The 16,048-nt window shown below is 39.4% G+C and overlaps 1 protein-coding gene across 10 annotated transcripts in view; it reads right to left on the bottom strand.

Moving 5' to 3' along the window:
- Positions 1–16,048, bottom strand: part of ADAM23 (ADAM metallopeptidase domain 23) — a 181,748-nt gene that overhangs the window by 14,604 nt on the left and 151,096 nt on the right. For 5 of the 10 annotated variants that reach the window (XR_012664448.1, XM_075118102.1, XM_075118101.1 and 2 more), the window contains one exon: positions 14,996–15,107. Coding sequence is in view for 7 of the 10 variants with exons in the window: in XM_075118102.1 (XP_074974203.1) it covers positions 14,996–15,107 (112 nt within the window). In the remaining 3 variants the exon portion in view is untranslated. Of the gene's footprint in view, positions 1–7,384; positions 7,480–9,796; positions 9,947–11,348; positions 11,799–14,267; positions 14,353–14,995; positions 15,108–16,048 lie in introns of those variants that run through there. The other 5 variants (XR_012664449.1, XR_012664450.1, XM_075118099.1 and 2 more) reach the window with 5 other exon arrangements.

The raw sequence follows: 16,048 nt of genomic DNA, 5'->3' as shown, positions 1-16,048 counted from the left end.
GTTTACTAACTACGGAGAGTTCGGCAGAAAGGGTGGTGGAGTAAAAGGGTATGATTCAAATAAAAAATAATAAAGATTCTGTAATTGAAATAAAAGCTGCATTCCCACTGAAGCATTCCAAACATCAATGCATCTCTTCGTCATCCTCAAGCAGCCACTGAACAATGAAGTGGGGCAGGGAAAAAGGGAAGGAAAAAAGGTGGCATAAAATCCATTTGGTGTAATTTTCTCTAAAAAGGCAAGAAAGCACTTGAGGATCAATTATGAATTTCTTACATAAAGTGCTTTATTTGCCTGGGGGAGAGGGGGAAGAAAAGAAAATACAAAATAGATCTATGTTTGCTCAAATTAATTCCAGACCACAATATTCTCCGCTATCAGGCCCTCTCTGATGTAAATCTACTGTCTCTAAGTCCAAGGCAAAGTAAAATCTAATACAACAATTCTTTTGCATATCACACACCTTATAATTGAACATAAATATTTAAATGCCCATTATTAGCCTTTCAAAAATACTACTAATGAAAAAAATAATCCAAAGTGAGAGCTCCCCCACTGCAATGGCCATTTTGCTATTCTAAGTAGCACAGCTCTGGTTTTGGTATTACAAGGTGTTTGGAATACTGTCAGGGAGATACAAGGAGGAAAAGAGGAGCATCAAGAAAAGATGGGAGAAGAAAAACAGAGAGGGGTAGCTGGAATAGCTGAAGGAGCTCAGGGGCTAGTTCAGTGTCACAGATACCTTATAATACTGCCCAGTCCCCGACACAACAGTGAGAGAGTATCCTACATTTTAAAATTCATCACAGTGACCCGTTTTTGAACAATACATTACATAAGTTGTTTCCTTGGGTTTTATTTTAGATATCAGTTCAGACTGAATAAAAAGCAAGCTCACCAGCTTTTATTCGCAACAAACAGTGCAAAGAAAGAATCATTCTGTATACATCATATGTTTTACTAGCTCGTGCCAATGCACGATTTTGGGATTAAACAGGATACATACCATGCTGCAGATCATTCATGATTTAGCTTTCTGAATTAACATACCGAGCTTATAAAATTATTTTCTTGTCATCTTTAAAAACGGTGGCTCAGATTCTGCAGCTACTTATGTCGAGTAGTGCCTTAGTCTTATCATAGTCTCATTTACTTCAAATGGAACTACTTATGGGTACTCACCACAGATGAGGGGGGCAGACTATGGCCCCAAAAATTATATGAAAGCAGTCTAAAATTAATTAATATATCCCTTTTTAAAAATACTTCCTGTCTAGACACCACCAAGTATTCAGGGATATTAATAAGAATCTAACTTAACAGATATGAGCAGTGCACAAACGTAACAATAATAATCAAATGTACATTTTCTACTAATGGAAAATGCATCTTACTGAACTTACCTTTCATAGTCAGACTTAGCTACAAATCAATAACATTGAGCATGTTGGAGGATAAACAAATGCTGGTACATGGGCATTCTATTTCCAATTAAGAGATTTTTCCTCAAGTACTAGAGAACTTTATGATTTTTCATCTTTGCCTGACCTAAAGCAAAACTTCTATCTTTTTTTCTTTTTTTTTGGTAGATGGATTTGGATTTAATGCAAGCATAATGTTTTTAGAGGTTTTGCAAATGCAGCAAGTAACTGATTTACACAGCATTTCAGAAGCTTTGGGAAATCCACAGAAATTATTTTTCAGCCTGGCCTCAGGAAGTCATTTTTCCACAGAAACACTGCAGTAGTACATTTATCTGATAGTGACATATTTGTAATTTGGAAACTGAAGTCCAGATATGGCCATTTCAGGATATCTGAAATATGTCTACGTGTACAGAAAAAACAATTTTCCATGTGTTTATTATATGTTTGATAAAATGTTTCACATATACTTAGAAAAATTTAGTGCATGTTAACGATTCAACGGTAGGCTTGGACTTAAGGAAAGAAAGCAATAGAATTACTGTTACTGTGAATAAATTCATCACCAAGCGGATGCATTTAAATAAAATTAGACAATTAAATTAAAATTAGATTTAGAAAATATGGAAAACCCTTTAAAATTACTATAACTGTGGTGAATACCAGAAAGTCCTGATACAAATCACCTGTTTGGGGACTGACCCAATTGTAATTGTCATAACTAGGGAAGGGCATCTTTTCTTTTAGCACAGAAAATAATTTGAAAACCAAGCACTTGTGCCAACAGCCTTAAAAATGGTAAAATAACATAGCAGTAGATAGTTGAGGCCCTTGTTAAAAAGATTCTGGCTAAAACTACTCTTTTTCCTGTGGAATCAAAGTAAATACAGCTAGTCAATAGATTTGGAGTGACAACTCTTATTCATACAGATTAATTCCTCTTTTTGCTAAATCTATCAGACATAGAAACTGAAAATGCCTATGGATTACACTCAGGGTGAAATCCTGCCCCATGGAACTCAATGGGAATTTTGCCATTGACTTCAGTGGTCCAGGATTTCACTTGAGTCTTCAATGGAGAGACATAGTGTGTGATTCCTTCTGCTTAAAGAATTATAATAATAATAATTATTATTATTCCATAGTGCCTAGGAGCCCCAGTCACAGACCAGGCCACCAGTATGCTAGGCGCTGTACAAACACAGAACAACAACAACAAAAGGTAAAGATTAATTTGTTTACCAGAGAATTCTCCAGGTAACTAGTACCGGTTTGGAAATTTATAAAAAGATCAGAGACATATATTGGAAAACAATTTTTAAAGAATATGTTACAATAGATTGAACATATTTTGTAAGATAATTTTAAATACCATGAAAATTGCACATTTTTATATTTTAATGTTTACCTTGTCTTTTTTTTTAAAAATACACATTACATTTTATCAAACAAATAAATACATAGAAAATTTATATTTTTATCAATATGCCATGATTTAGCTGCTAATCTAAAGACCACTAGACGTTGGTTCATTACTTTAATGAATGATAAAAAGTACCATTTATAGAGGAAACAACAGCCAATAGATTTCAGCCATATAATTTCTATAGTCACTGGATTAACATGGAATAAAATGCAAATTTAAAATAAGAGATTTTATTAACTATAGTATTTCGGAGGCATTTTCTATTCTGCCTGGTGGAGAGAAATAAAAATTGTGGTGGATGAATTCTGTCAGATCTATTATTACTGTTGATCTGCCAACTCCATGTATTTGCCACCATGCTGTCTACAGGTACTTTTTATGAGTGGAAAGAATCCCACTGACTTCAAACAGCTTTGGATCAAGCTGTATATCCCCATCACCAGGATGATCCTATTGAAGAGAGCAACTAAAATTAATGTCCCTGTATATCTATTACTGAAAATATTAATAATTACAGTTCTAGATTGGTCCAATCTAGCAACAAGAAGGTGATCAGGGAAAGTGTGGGATCCTTACTGAATGGGGGAGGCAACCTAGTGACAGAGGATGTGGAAAAAGCTGAACTACTTGATGCTTTTTTTGCCTCAGTCTTCACAGACAAGGTCAGCTCCCTGACTGCTGCACTGGTCAACCCTCAGTGGTGAAAGAACAGGTTAAGGACTATTTAAAAGATGGACAAGCAAAAGTCCATGGGGCTGGATCTAATGCATCCGAGGGTGCTGAGGGAGTTGGCTGATGTGATTGCAGAGCCATTGGCCGTTATCTTTGAAAACTCACGGTGAGCAGGGGCAGTCCCAGACAATTGGAAAAAGCATGTGTATATATATATATATATATATATATATATATATATAGTGCCCATCTTTAAAAAAGGGAAGGAGGAGGATCCGGGGAACTACAAATGGATCAGCCTCACGTCAGTCCCTGGAAAAATCATGGAGCAGGTTCTCAAGGAATCCATTTTGAAGCCTTGGAGGAGAGGAAGGTGATCAGGAACAGTCAAAATGGATTCACCAAGAGCAAGTCATGCCCGACCAACCTGATTGCCTTCTATGATGAGATAACTGGCTCTGTTGATATGGGGAAGGCTGTGGACGTGATAATATCTTGACTTAAGCACAGCTTTTAATACGGTCTCCCACAGTATTCTTGCCAGCAAGTTAAAAAAGTATGGATTGGATGAATGTACTACAAGGTGGATAGAAAGCTGGCTAGATCATCAGGTAGTGATCAATGGCTCGATGTCTAGTTGGCAGCCAGTATCAAGCGGAGTGTCCCAGGGTCTGTTCAGGGGCCAGTTTTGTTCAACATCTTCATTAATTATTTGGATGATGGGATGCATTGCACCTTCAGCAAGTTCACAGATGACACTAAGCTAGGGGGAGAGGTAGATACCTGGAGGGTGGGGATAGGGTCCAGAGTGACCTGGACAAATTGGAGGACTGGGCTAAAAGAAATCTGATGAGGTTCAACAAGGACAAGTGCAGAGTCCTGCACTTAGGATGGAAGAATCCCATGCACTGCTACAGGCTGGGGACTGACGGGCTAAGCAGCAGTTTTGCAGAAAATGACCTGGGGATTACAGTGGATGAGAAGCTGGATATGAGTCAACAGTGTGCCCTTGTTGCCAAGAAAGCTAACTGCATATTGGGCTGCATTAGTAGGAGACTTGCCAGCAGATCGTGGGAAGTGATTATTCCCCTCTATTTGGCACTGGTGCGGCCACATCTGGAGTATTGCATCCAGTTTTTGGCCCTCCACTACAGAAAGGATGTGGACAAATTGGAGAGAGTCCAGCGGAGGGCAGCGAAAATGATTAGGGGACTGGGGCACATGACTTAAGAGGAGAGGCTGAGGGAACTGGGATTGTTTAGTCTGCAGAAGAGAAGAGTGAGGGGGGATTTGATAGCAGCCTTCCACTACCTGAAGGGGGGTTCCAAAGACGATAGAGCTCGGCTGTTCTCAGTGGTGGCAGATGATAGAACAAGGAGCAGTGGGGGAGATCTAGATTGGATATTAGGAAAAACTATTTCACCAGGAGGGTAGTGAAGCACTGGAATGCGTTACCTAGGGAGGTGGTGGAATCTCCATCCTTAGAGGTTTTTAAGGCCTGGCTTGACAAAGCCCTGGCTGGGATGATTTAGTTGGGGGTTGGTCCTGCTTTGAGCAGAGGGTTGGACTAGATGACCTCCTCAGGTCTCTTCCAACCCATATCTTCCATGATTCTATTATAGGCAGAGTTGGTAGTGCTGCCTTTAGTTAAGGTTGCCTGAAACTTTTCATTATAAGATCCTGTTTTCAGTTGCTTATAATTTTGCCAAACGTAAATGTTCATGCTAAAATTTTCAGTGTCAGACACCTCTCTCAAGCTGAATTTTTTTGGAAAGTTTCAGATAAAACAATTCTGTTCTTTCTGAGAATGAGATTACGGGAAAATACTATGTTGTGTTCAAGTTAAAAAAATTCCCACAATCATTTAATTGAAAAGCTCTAGCACCACCATACTTGGAGGGCGGCTTCATATTTGGCAGCGGAATTGCCCTGGTGTCAGAGATGTGCCTCTGAAAAATATCAGTTTGCACATGCTCTGAAGAGAACTGTTGAAAGTTTGGCAGCTAAATTCTGCATGTTCAAGCCCTGGTCTTCAGGGGCTCAGCAGGACTTTCCCTGCAATTGTTTCTGTGAGCAGCCAGAGGCCACTGTGGCACTAGGCACAGGAACTCAGAGCAGGAAAACCAACTCTCTTGTGCTTTCAATGCCCCTGTTCCTGGTGCCTACACAAGGAGGAGGAGGAAGCTAAGATGTCTGATGCAAAAGCAAAGGGTGCTGCATGAACCAGGCAGTGGGAAGGAATGGGGTTGTGGGGAGCCAAGAAAGGAGGGACGGATAGGAGGAGAGAGACTGGAAAGAGAGCTGATAGGGGCATAGGCTGAGGTGGGGGGACAGGAGCAGAGAAGGAGGAGCAGGAGCCTGGGTGAGTGGCCGTGGACTGGAGCTGGGGCTTGAGCAGAGAGATGGGAAGTAGGAACAGAGGTGTTGATTAGAAGCAGAGTGGAAGTGGGGCAGGAGCTGGGATGTAGGGGTTGATAGGAGCAAAGATGTCTGAGAGAACCTGCTCCATGATTTTTCCAGGGACTGAGGTGAGGCTGACATGTCTATAGTTCCCTGGATGATGGGATGCAAGGGTAGAATGGTTTGTAATTATAAAATCTCATGCTCATTCAGAATCTGGAACTGAACCCTGGATTCCTGCATCTCTACAGTCTTTTACTGTCAGTAAATAGCAGTGAGACCCACTGGCAAAATGTGTGTCTCATCCCACTCTAGTGGGTGGTCCAGATCGGGGATAACAACCTTCTACTGCTGTTAGCTCAAGTGACAGAGGTCAGTATTGTGGATCTAATAAACCATACCTTGCTGAGGATACTAACTGGTGATCATTATGATTCCACATAATATAGTTTGTTTTATAAAATTATGTTAAACAAAAAACTATGTTAAAAGAATGTTAAGGTTGCAGAGTCAAGCACTGAGAAGTTAAGAAATGCCAGAATTTAGGTTGCCAGGCAAACTTAATTCACCCTTATTGTGTGTATGCATTCTGATACAGTCTGTAATTACATAACACACACTATTCCTGTAGGGGAAACACTTTGATAGGATTGAAATCTTAGATGAAGTCTGTGTGGAGTTAAATTAGTGGGCAGAATGCTGATGAAAAAGGTCAAAAGATCAAAATAATGGCAGTTTATTCCACAGTTTGCAGTGTATTCCATGAATGCAGAATTAAAGGAATTTACTCCAAGATTATCATAACCATATACATTGTGTAAATACCCCATTGTTAAAATTTAGAGGCAACTAGTGTGCTAATCCCTCAGATTTCAACTTCCCTAAATTATAAAAGACAATACAATATTTGTTGCTCAAACTTTATATAATGTACTGCCCTGAGGTAACTGAAAATCTTACCAACAGAACATTCAGAAACTTTGTTGGAAAGCTGTCTATATATACTATAATTTCAACTCAGTTTTTTTCTTTTTCTTAACTGAATTTTATGACCCACTGTTAGAATGAATGCCCCATTAATTGAAATTAAAAAAAAAAGTGAATTATATCAAATGATCCATCTTGTTCTGTTAGATTACATTTTGCAAAAATAGATAATCACGATCTTCAAATTACTATTTTTTCATTCTTTTTATAATTTGGAGCAATGAAACATTTAGACAATTGTATTAATTGCGATGATGTAAAAATTCACAAACTTATTGTTTTATGCCCCACATTGTCCCAGACAGGAGAGGGTTCAACACTGCATGAGCAAATCACATGACACGGACACATTCAAATCACATGACGAATACGGTCACCACATGACACAAAGCTAATGGGATAGTACACAGAGGGCTCAGGTGCGTACCTCACACACTAGGCACCAAACATAAAACTCTTAAACTAAGAAAAATGCTTACTCTATTCCCCACCCTGTGCCTCCAAAAATCACCCCCAGAGCCAGAATGGTCCCTGCCACTGCACCTATTAGCCTGTTAGTGGCCATGCTCACTGTGCGGAGGGAAAAGGGAAGATTTTTAAGGAAATGATCACATACTGTATATGTCTGAAATGAAAAATAAAATAGCACCTCACAGGGATATTTTACTTTGTAATCCATTGATTGTGTAACAGTTCAAACCTCCTAATAAATCTCTCCACACAAATACTATAGTTTTTAATATACGGAAATAGTTGAGGCTATATTTGGCTTTACTTGACTGCTTACAAACATTACTTTGATAAGTTTTACTGAAAATTTTGAAACTAAGTAAGGTTTCATAACCTGTGATTACATCACATTTTTATTTAAAATAGAATATCCTCAGCTTATGTACTATAAACCTACAATTTATTTAAAATGTAAACAGATACAATTTGATCACCAATAAGAAAACTTTCATCTATCACCAGAAACATACTGTATCCAGGTCATTAAACTAAACAGTTAAAGATGACCATTGTTGACTTATTACATTGTATAGAGTTGCTTACAAAAGACTGAAGTACTCCCAAAATTTTTTAAACACTGAATAACTGCAATTAACTCTTTTTCAGTGGTTTTCAGCCTGTGGTCTGCAGACCCCAGGGGTCCACAGACTTATGTCTTAAGATTTCCAAAGGTGTCTGCACCTCCATTTGAAATTTTTTAGGGGTCCACAAATGAAAAAAAGGTTGAAAAGCACTGCTGTAGATAAAATAGGCCTGATTTTCCACTGCCTTGTCCTCTGTGTAATCATTTAAACCTGTGCAAAGTGACTGCAAATGAGGTGTAAAATATCACCAAATCTGTACAGTAGTGTTTAAAATAGGTGTAAATGATTACACAGAGGGCAAGGCAGTGGAGAATCATGCTTATAGAGACCCTCTAAATCGGGGTGGGCAATAATTTTTGCAGGGGGCCACTCCACAAATTTTGGTAAATTGTCACGGGCCGCACATTTCTACTATATTAATGGAGGAGGTACGGAGTCTGGGAGGGAGTTTGGGTGCAGCAGGGAGCTCTGGGCTGGTACAGAGTGTTGGGGTGCAGGAGAGGGTGAGGGCTCTCTGAGGGAGTTTGGGTGCAGGGGGGGGGTCCGGGCTGGGGCAAGGGATTGGACTGCAGGAGCGGGTGAGGGGTCTGGGAGTGGGTTCTGACCTGGGGCAGGGGGTTGGAGTGTGGGAGGGGGTGCGAGGTGCAGGCTCTGGCCGGGAGGCGCTTACCATAGGCAGCTCCCGGCCGGTACACAGCAGGGCTTAGGCAGGCTGCCACAGCCCCACGCTGCTCCCGCAAGTCTAACGCACATCTCTGCATGCCCCTTGGTTTCTGGCCAATGGGAGCTGTGAGAACGGTGCTGGGGGCAGGGGAAGCGTGCAGAGTCGCCCCCCCACCCCTGCCAAAGGCACACAGAGACGTGCCAGCAGCAGCTGTCTGCTTTCAGGAGTGGCGTGGGGCCACGGCAGGCAGGCAGCTTGCCTGAGCACCCTGCTGCGCCACGGGACTTTTAGCGGCCCAGACTCAGAGATCGCGAGGGGGCAGAGGAGGCCGTACAGAAATGTTAGTCATGGTGGGCCGGACAGAAATGTTAGATGGGCCGGATCCGATCCACAGGCCATATTTTGCCCACCCCTGCTCTAAAGGTTTAATTCTTAGCACAGCTAGGTTTGAATTTCGTGCTCTCTCTCCCCCATCACACTCACACCCCCCACCCCGAGAAAAAGGTTGAAGAGAGAAATAACACATCTGAGGGCATTCAAAAGAATTCTTGAATGGGTGTAGCTTTACCCAACTGATCAAAACAACACTGAATTACACATTTTTCTTCCAAAATGCGTATTGGAATGCAAAGTACAAACCCAACTACTTCAAAGGGATTAGGATATCTTGGCAGATTTTTTTTATCCTGCTGAGAAACACGTAAGCCTGATTCTTCCATCCATACTCGTAACTTACTCTATAAGCAGTCCTCTTGATTCTGGATTAATTGTTTACCAAAATCAGTTCTTCTAAAGAACAAACTATTTTTTAATTTGTTCAAGCAGAGACAATTCTTTTAAAGCAAGCAAACTTCTGCTGTTTTTAAAGTTAATATGTAGCTATTCTGGAAAAAAAATTAACAACATTGGCTCCAAGGCCAAGAATATAACTTGCCAAATTTCAGTCCAAAGCAAACGTATACAACTGAGGTATCATGCACCTGGTATAAATTTTTTAACCTTGATTCTTTTGGGTAACCATAAAATGTAAATGAGAAATTAGGGGCAGTGGAAGGGGGTTTATTTAATTGGTGCTGGCATTTCTCACAGTGGGAATGACAGAACTCAGAAGTATATGATATTGTCATACCTAGAGCTTCTTGGCGTGGTGCTGGCTTGTCTCCCTGAGGATTTTCCAATTTTGTGTAAGCACTGTACTCCAAATTCATAGTACTGGAGTCCTAGGAGTGAGGATGGAGGGAACAGTGCACCCCACTCCATGGTATGCTCTTCTCTGAGCCTGGCAGATATTTGGGCAGAGGTTAATGCTGCTCCAAACATTAGCTCCCATTCTGTACTTGCACTCTCCTCAGAGAGGGATATTTACATGGCAAAGAACTAGCCATCACCACATAGGCTGGCACAGAATAACGTTTCATTTTCCTTTCCCTATGGCTCCCCAGGATCTGAGGTGCTTGGAGGCCATATCTCCTGCCTCTTATGCAGACCACCCACAAACCCCTCTCCTTGATGGAAGTATTAAAGATAAAATTTGTGAGCTGAATTTTGAAGAGCTTCCTGGGCCTTCTGTCTCTCTCCTGTGGGTTTTACTGCAGGAGGCCTCAGTCATTCCAATATAATGGGGTTTTATCTCTCTTTCTCTAAGGTCCCCTAAACTATCTATGACTCTCCCATTACCACACTATCTGATCACCTTACAATCTTTAATGTATTTATCTGTGAGATACGGAAGAGTTATCTCCATTTTACAGAAAGGAAAGGAAGGCACAGAGAGATTAAGTAATCTGACCAACACCATACAGGAAATCTGTGGCAAGAAGAGAACTGAACCCAGGTCTCAGGCTAGTACCTCATCCAAAGTTTTTGTTGGTTCCCCTACCATCACTGCTTTTTTCCTTTTATGCACTCTATAACTTTTCCAAAATTGGAGATGTTCTGAAAAGTTACAGAATAGCAAAAGGAAAATAAAATTGCCTCTAACTTTTCAAAATTTCTTCAAAGTTACAGTGTTCCATTTTTCCTTTTGCCACTCTTTACTTTTTAGAAGTTGGAGAAGTTTATAAATTTGCAAAGTGGAAAAGGAAAACAAAGTAGGGGGAAATCAAGAAGTGTGTGTGGGAGGGAAACAGACAAACAAAGTCCCTACATGTCATTCATTCTATTGCAGTCAGTGGGGAAAAAAGGAAGAGAAAGGGGGAAAAATAAAAAACAATTTTTAAAGTAAATTAAAAATGAAATTGTAAGTCAAATCCAAATAAAAACTGTTTTATTTTGAAATTTTTTGTTGAGGGATTTTTTTTCCCAAACAGATTATTAATGGATGAGAGTATCTGTATTACTTAAACAGTAAAGCTTTCCTAAGCTGGACTGATTTATTTATTTTTTTTGGTGAGGGGGCTGGATTAAAAATTATATATTTTAGACACATGTAACAGCAGTTATAAGAGGAATCATTTATAATAAAAAGTGCTTTTTAGGCAATGATTTGGGATTTCAGTATTTTCTATTTGCTGATGCTCTCTTACTACACAGGGATTTATTTTTCAGACACAGAGAAGAACTCTCCTTTGAGACAAGAAAAATTGCCTGTATACTTCCCATATTCTAAAAGATTAAATTCAATAGTAGTAGACTGTAGCTGACTCACTGAACTCACACAGGCATGAGTCTCTGTAAATCTAATGATTACCTATTATTCTAGCTTTAATGATAGAGATTTTGCAAGTAATACAGTTTCACTTCAAAGAAGGTGTGTTTTAGACAGTCAAACTTCAGTCTGTTTCATATACTTAAATTTATGGTTCAAGTATAATACAGTTAAATCAAGCCAAAGTCCAATCCTGCAAATGAATCTGCACAGGAAGATGCCTGTGTGTGCAAGGAGTCCCACTGACTTCAAGAACAGGATCCAATACTGTAAGTAGCTCCAAGTTTCCTTCACTTCCAAAAATTGCTACTGTCCTGCAATACTATATTCTTGGTCTGCCACTGCAGGATACAGTAGGTTTCTGACTTTAGATGAGCTCATAACATCAATGTGAATTAATTCTAAAATAATAAATGACCACTGATTTTTTTAAATCCTTAAATATAGTAAAGAGGAAAAAGCAACTGATAGATGATGTAAAGGTCTGAAAAGAAAAACAGAAGTGCAACAGGAGCAGCAATCAATCATCAATTATCATAACAGAATAAAGAAAAAGCAAGCAATATGTTAGCTATACATAATACCGATCATAATAAGAAAAATGTAGGGATTTATGGTGTGAAAAACTGTTAATTATATGAATTTTCACATCTCAGAAGAAAGCGTTGGCAACCTTCCCCCAAATAGTTATCTGCTCTTATGCTACTTAAGGGCATGTTTCAGCACTAGAAAACACGGTAGAAAACTGAAGTCAGAAAAAATTAACATTCTCCAATTTTGTTAAATTCTTCAAAGAGAACGACTGACTTTTACTGCAACTCTTCCTTCAGCTCAGTCCTTGTCAATATCAATCAGTATGAGAATTCTAATTAATCTACATTTTCTTTTCCCCTTAACTAGGAGGGTATCTATTCCAAAGGAATATTCTCATTTTAATGGAAAGGACATTATGCATATAACTACTTTCATCATCATAAGAATATACTCCTAAGAGCTTGTCTACCCGAAGAATTAGACCATGGTAAGCTGGGTGTGACTATGCTGCTCTAGCCTGCTCAAAGTGCATTAACAAACTGGTCGTGTGTCTCAGCAGGGTGTGTGCACATGGGCAGTTAGACCATGGCAGGGCAGTGTGGGGCAGATTCAGACCCCCAGCTTGCCACCGTCCAATTGTTCGTGTAGACAAACACTAAGAAAGCGGTCAATCTCTTTGTCCATGAATGGCGTAAGCCAGGGAGTAGGTGGAAAGGTGCTGTTAACATTTTTTAAAGATATTGAAGCTGCAGAAGATTTCTGGACTTAACTTTTTTAAAAAAAAAAAATTCTTGAACAAGCATCAGAGTTAAGGTTAGAAATCTCTCTCACACCCAGCCTCCAGATATCTGAAGTGTCAGATGTCAGAATTTGGAGGAACCAATACTTCTAACTCCTCAGATAAATTCTAAATTAAGTGAACCCATGACTTCTTACATTGTAGAAAAATTAATATAATACTTTGGAGCTGTTTTTCCAGACTTCCGTGCCTTCTGGAAGTAAGTTACATTTGAAAGACAAGAGAAATGGGCGAGAGAGATCACTACATCCCATTCTAAGAGAAGTTAACCTCTTAGAACACTGATATATTGAAGTGTAGTATTTGCAACCAAAAAAGTAAAAATGGAAAGTTTGAGATGAATTCCACTGAGGTGTCTATCATCAGATTTGTAAAGGCTCTTATTTCATGTATTTTTCCCTGCATTGATTTTGTGAGTCAGAGTGCAATAATCCTAGCATGTTTTTTAAACCTGTGGTCATACTAGATGACATTTTGTGACACTGGAGTTAATCTAGCTGTGATGTTCTCACAATTGAATCTGTGTTATCTGAATCTTGAGAAAATTGAGTTTCCTGCTTCTGCAATGTTATGGAACTCACATTTTGTGCTAAAGAAATATAGAAAGCATTTTAGTTCATGTCTGTTGTTTGTATGCTGACATGTGAGTTATGTAATTTTAGTAATAAAAAGAAAATCTTAATAGGAAGTGCTCAAGAACTTTAGAGTTTTATATCATTGCAGAAAACTATTTCTTTACACTTCCTGATACCTTTTCCCAATTGGATTTCTCTATTAACACACCAAAATAAACTGTAGAAAGTAGTCAATGTCCAATTCTCTGTCATGAGTCTCTTGGGGATTCAACTTCCAATAAACTAATATTGCCACAAATTTTTAAAAAAGTGTCAATTCTCCTTATGACCCATTCTTGTATCAAAATAAACTAAAAAGAAAAACTATATCAAGTTTATTTTTTCAATATAGCCATCGTATTGTATTATAGTAATCCATTTTCCGTATCTGCTGATACAATCTTATTCATTAATATCATTGGTGGTATCTATCCACAAAGATATTTTCCTAGAATGTCTCAGAGTTGGCATATTAATTTCTAGAATGGCTTTTCCATTTTGAAAGTAAAAAATAAAATTTGTAGTATAGTGATTTGATCTACGTGACCAGATGAACTTCTCTACTTGTCTTTAGACTTGTTTATAAATTAAACAAGGGTGTCTTTTTATTATTTTTATTGTTTCTTGTCTAATGCATCTGCAAGACAAGTATTACAGTACTCTTAAATGCTACAACAGGAGCTCCATCTCACCCTTCTGCACAGAAAGGAGGACTCCCCTTACTAATTCCTTGCAGATGGCTCTTCACAGAGTCAGGAAGGCTCTAGGGGAGCGGAGAGGGCAGGGAGCTATGCTAGGTGAGGTAGAAACTAGACAGCCCTATGATGTTTGGTGGTGGGGAAGGATGCACCTCTAAAGGTTCCCTAAGAAAGAGAATATCTATTCCACTTTGGTTTTCCACAGACAGTTAGGATGTTGCTTGGACTGTACAATTTTGATGTATTTCTTGCCAATCTAGTGATTTGGGTTTTGGAGGAGGTGGGGAGCCACAATTTCAAGTGCATACCTTTCCATGTGAAAAGTATTTCTGAGGAGTATTTCCCTAATAGTTCCTCTAGGTTTTTCTACTTCTTATACAGTCAATGAGGCATCTATTAAACATGCAAAAGTAGAAGACAGTAATAACAGTATGAGAAAATAACAGTTCCTAATATATTTTATTTTCTTTCCCACTGAATTCTGATTCTTAGGAGGTCAAGCTTTCTAAGCACTCTTCCAGATCCACAATGAGTTGAAGCCCCCTTTACAGTCAAGATAACTGTAAAAGAAACTTTTGTACAAGGGAGGCTTCATTTTCCCCTTCATTATGTCCTAGCTCTCAGGAACAGCATGGAACAGTCAAGGAACATCAGCAACTGGAAAATCTCTACTAAAGGATACATAATAAACTCACTATGTGGCCATAAATGTTGAAGTCTAGTAAATGTAGGTTTTAATTATGAAGATGGCTATTAAAGGACAGAATAAAGGGGGGAAATTGGGATGAACCAAATGTCTGGGTTCATATCTTTCTAGGAATGGGATCTGGATTTATAAAAGTCAAAGTATATTCACAAACAGTCTTAAAATTAACATGCATATACCTTCTCTGAGAGGCATAGTTTTAATAGTCTCAAGGGTTTGATTCTGAATGACAGGGTTATACCCTCCTTTCCCACATGTTAATTCTACTGGTGCTAATAGAGAAGAATAATCTAAACATGTACTAAATATTTCAACTGAAATCACACAAACCCTTAGGTCCTTCATCCTTCTTGCTGGGAGTATCCCTGATAGGGTCATCAATACTGCAGTCTGTCCCTGCCCAGGAGAAATTACAAATGCAAGTGGCTTCATTACTACACACCTAGAAAAGAAAATGAAAATAACTGTTTTTAAAATACTTTTGATTGAGGTTATTCAGCATATGTTAGAAATAAGTTATAAGATACACATGATAAAATTTACCACAACACATACTATAACAAGAATGATTGTTTAGAAAGTTCAAAAAATCAATAACCTCATCAAGTACATAACAGGTTAGGATGGAGTGTTCACCCCACACTAGCCCAGAAAACATTAATGTGGCTCAGGAGGAGTTACGTAACTTACGTAATAGGGCACACATAGGAAGAGTTAGGTTTGATGAGCAAGCACTGATTAAGGATGGGGCAGAGCCTAGGAGAAGCAGCAGGTGGGGCTGGAATAAGGCTAAGCAGTGAGAGCAGAAGGGGCTGCCATGTGCAAGCCTCCAGTTGCTCTCTGTGCTTAAAAAGGAGAAGGGGAAAAACCCAGGAGAGTAGAAGCCCTGGGGATCCAGGCCCTGAGAAAAGGAAATACCTATAGAAATGTAGGAGAAGGAAGCCTGAAAGAGGAGAAGTAGAAAAAGGTTTGGGGAAATGGCTGCTAGGTTTGGGATGGTTCAGAGCTTGACTACTGACTCAGAGATCCTTGGAACCTGGAGTACTGGGCAGGCCTGGGTTCCCCTCCCAGCCACTAGGGAAGTGGCACAGTCTGGGCAGTGAATTGGAGGACTGCCTGAGACAGTTCATACAGAGATCCTTTGATACCCTGGAAGGGAAAAACTATAGTGACTTGGCCAGAAGGACAAGCCATGAAGCGGGAGCACCCTGAGTTACAAAGAGGGAGCAATCAAGTAAAGAGGAAAGATGGGGACACAGGGTGAGCAACCAAAGGAGGAGGCATCAGACTGGTCAAGAGGTAATCCCGAGATACAGCCAGAAGGAGGTGCCACAGTGGTAAGCTGTAAACCCCAAGACACAGGTATATCAAGTTCTTAGTTTT

This window comes from Caretta caretta, chromosome 11 (assembly GCF_965140235.1).
Source record: "Caretta caretta isolate rCarCar2 chromosome 11, rCarCar1.hap1, whole genome shotgun sequence".
Taxonomy (NCBI): Eukaryota; Metazoa; Chordata; order Testudines; family Cheloniidae; genus Caretta; species Caretta caretta.
The sequence above is the reverse complement of the archived record's forward strand: the minus strand, read 5'-3'. Positions and strand labels throughout refer to the sequence as shown.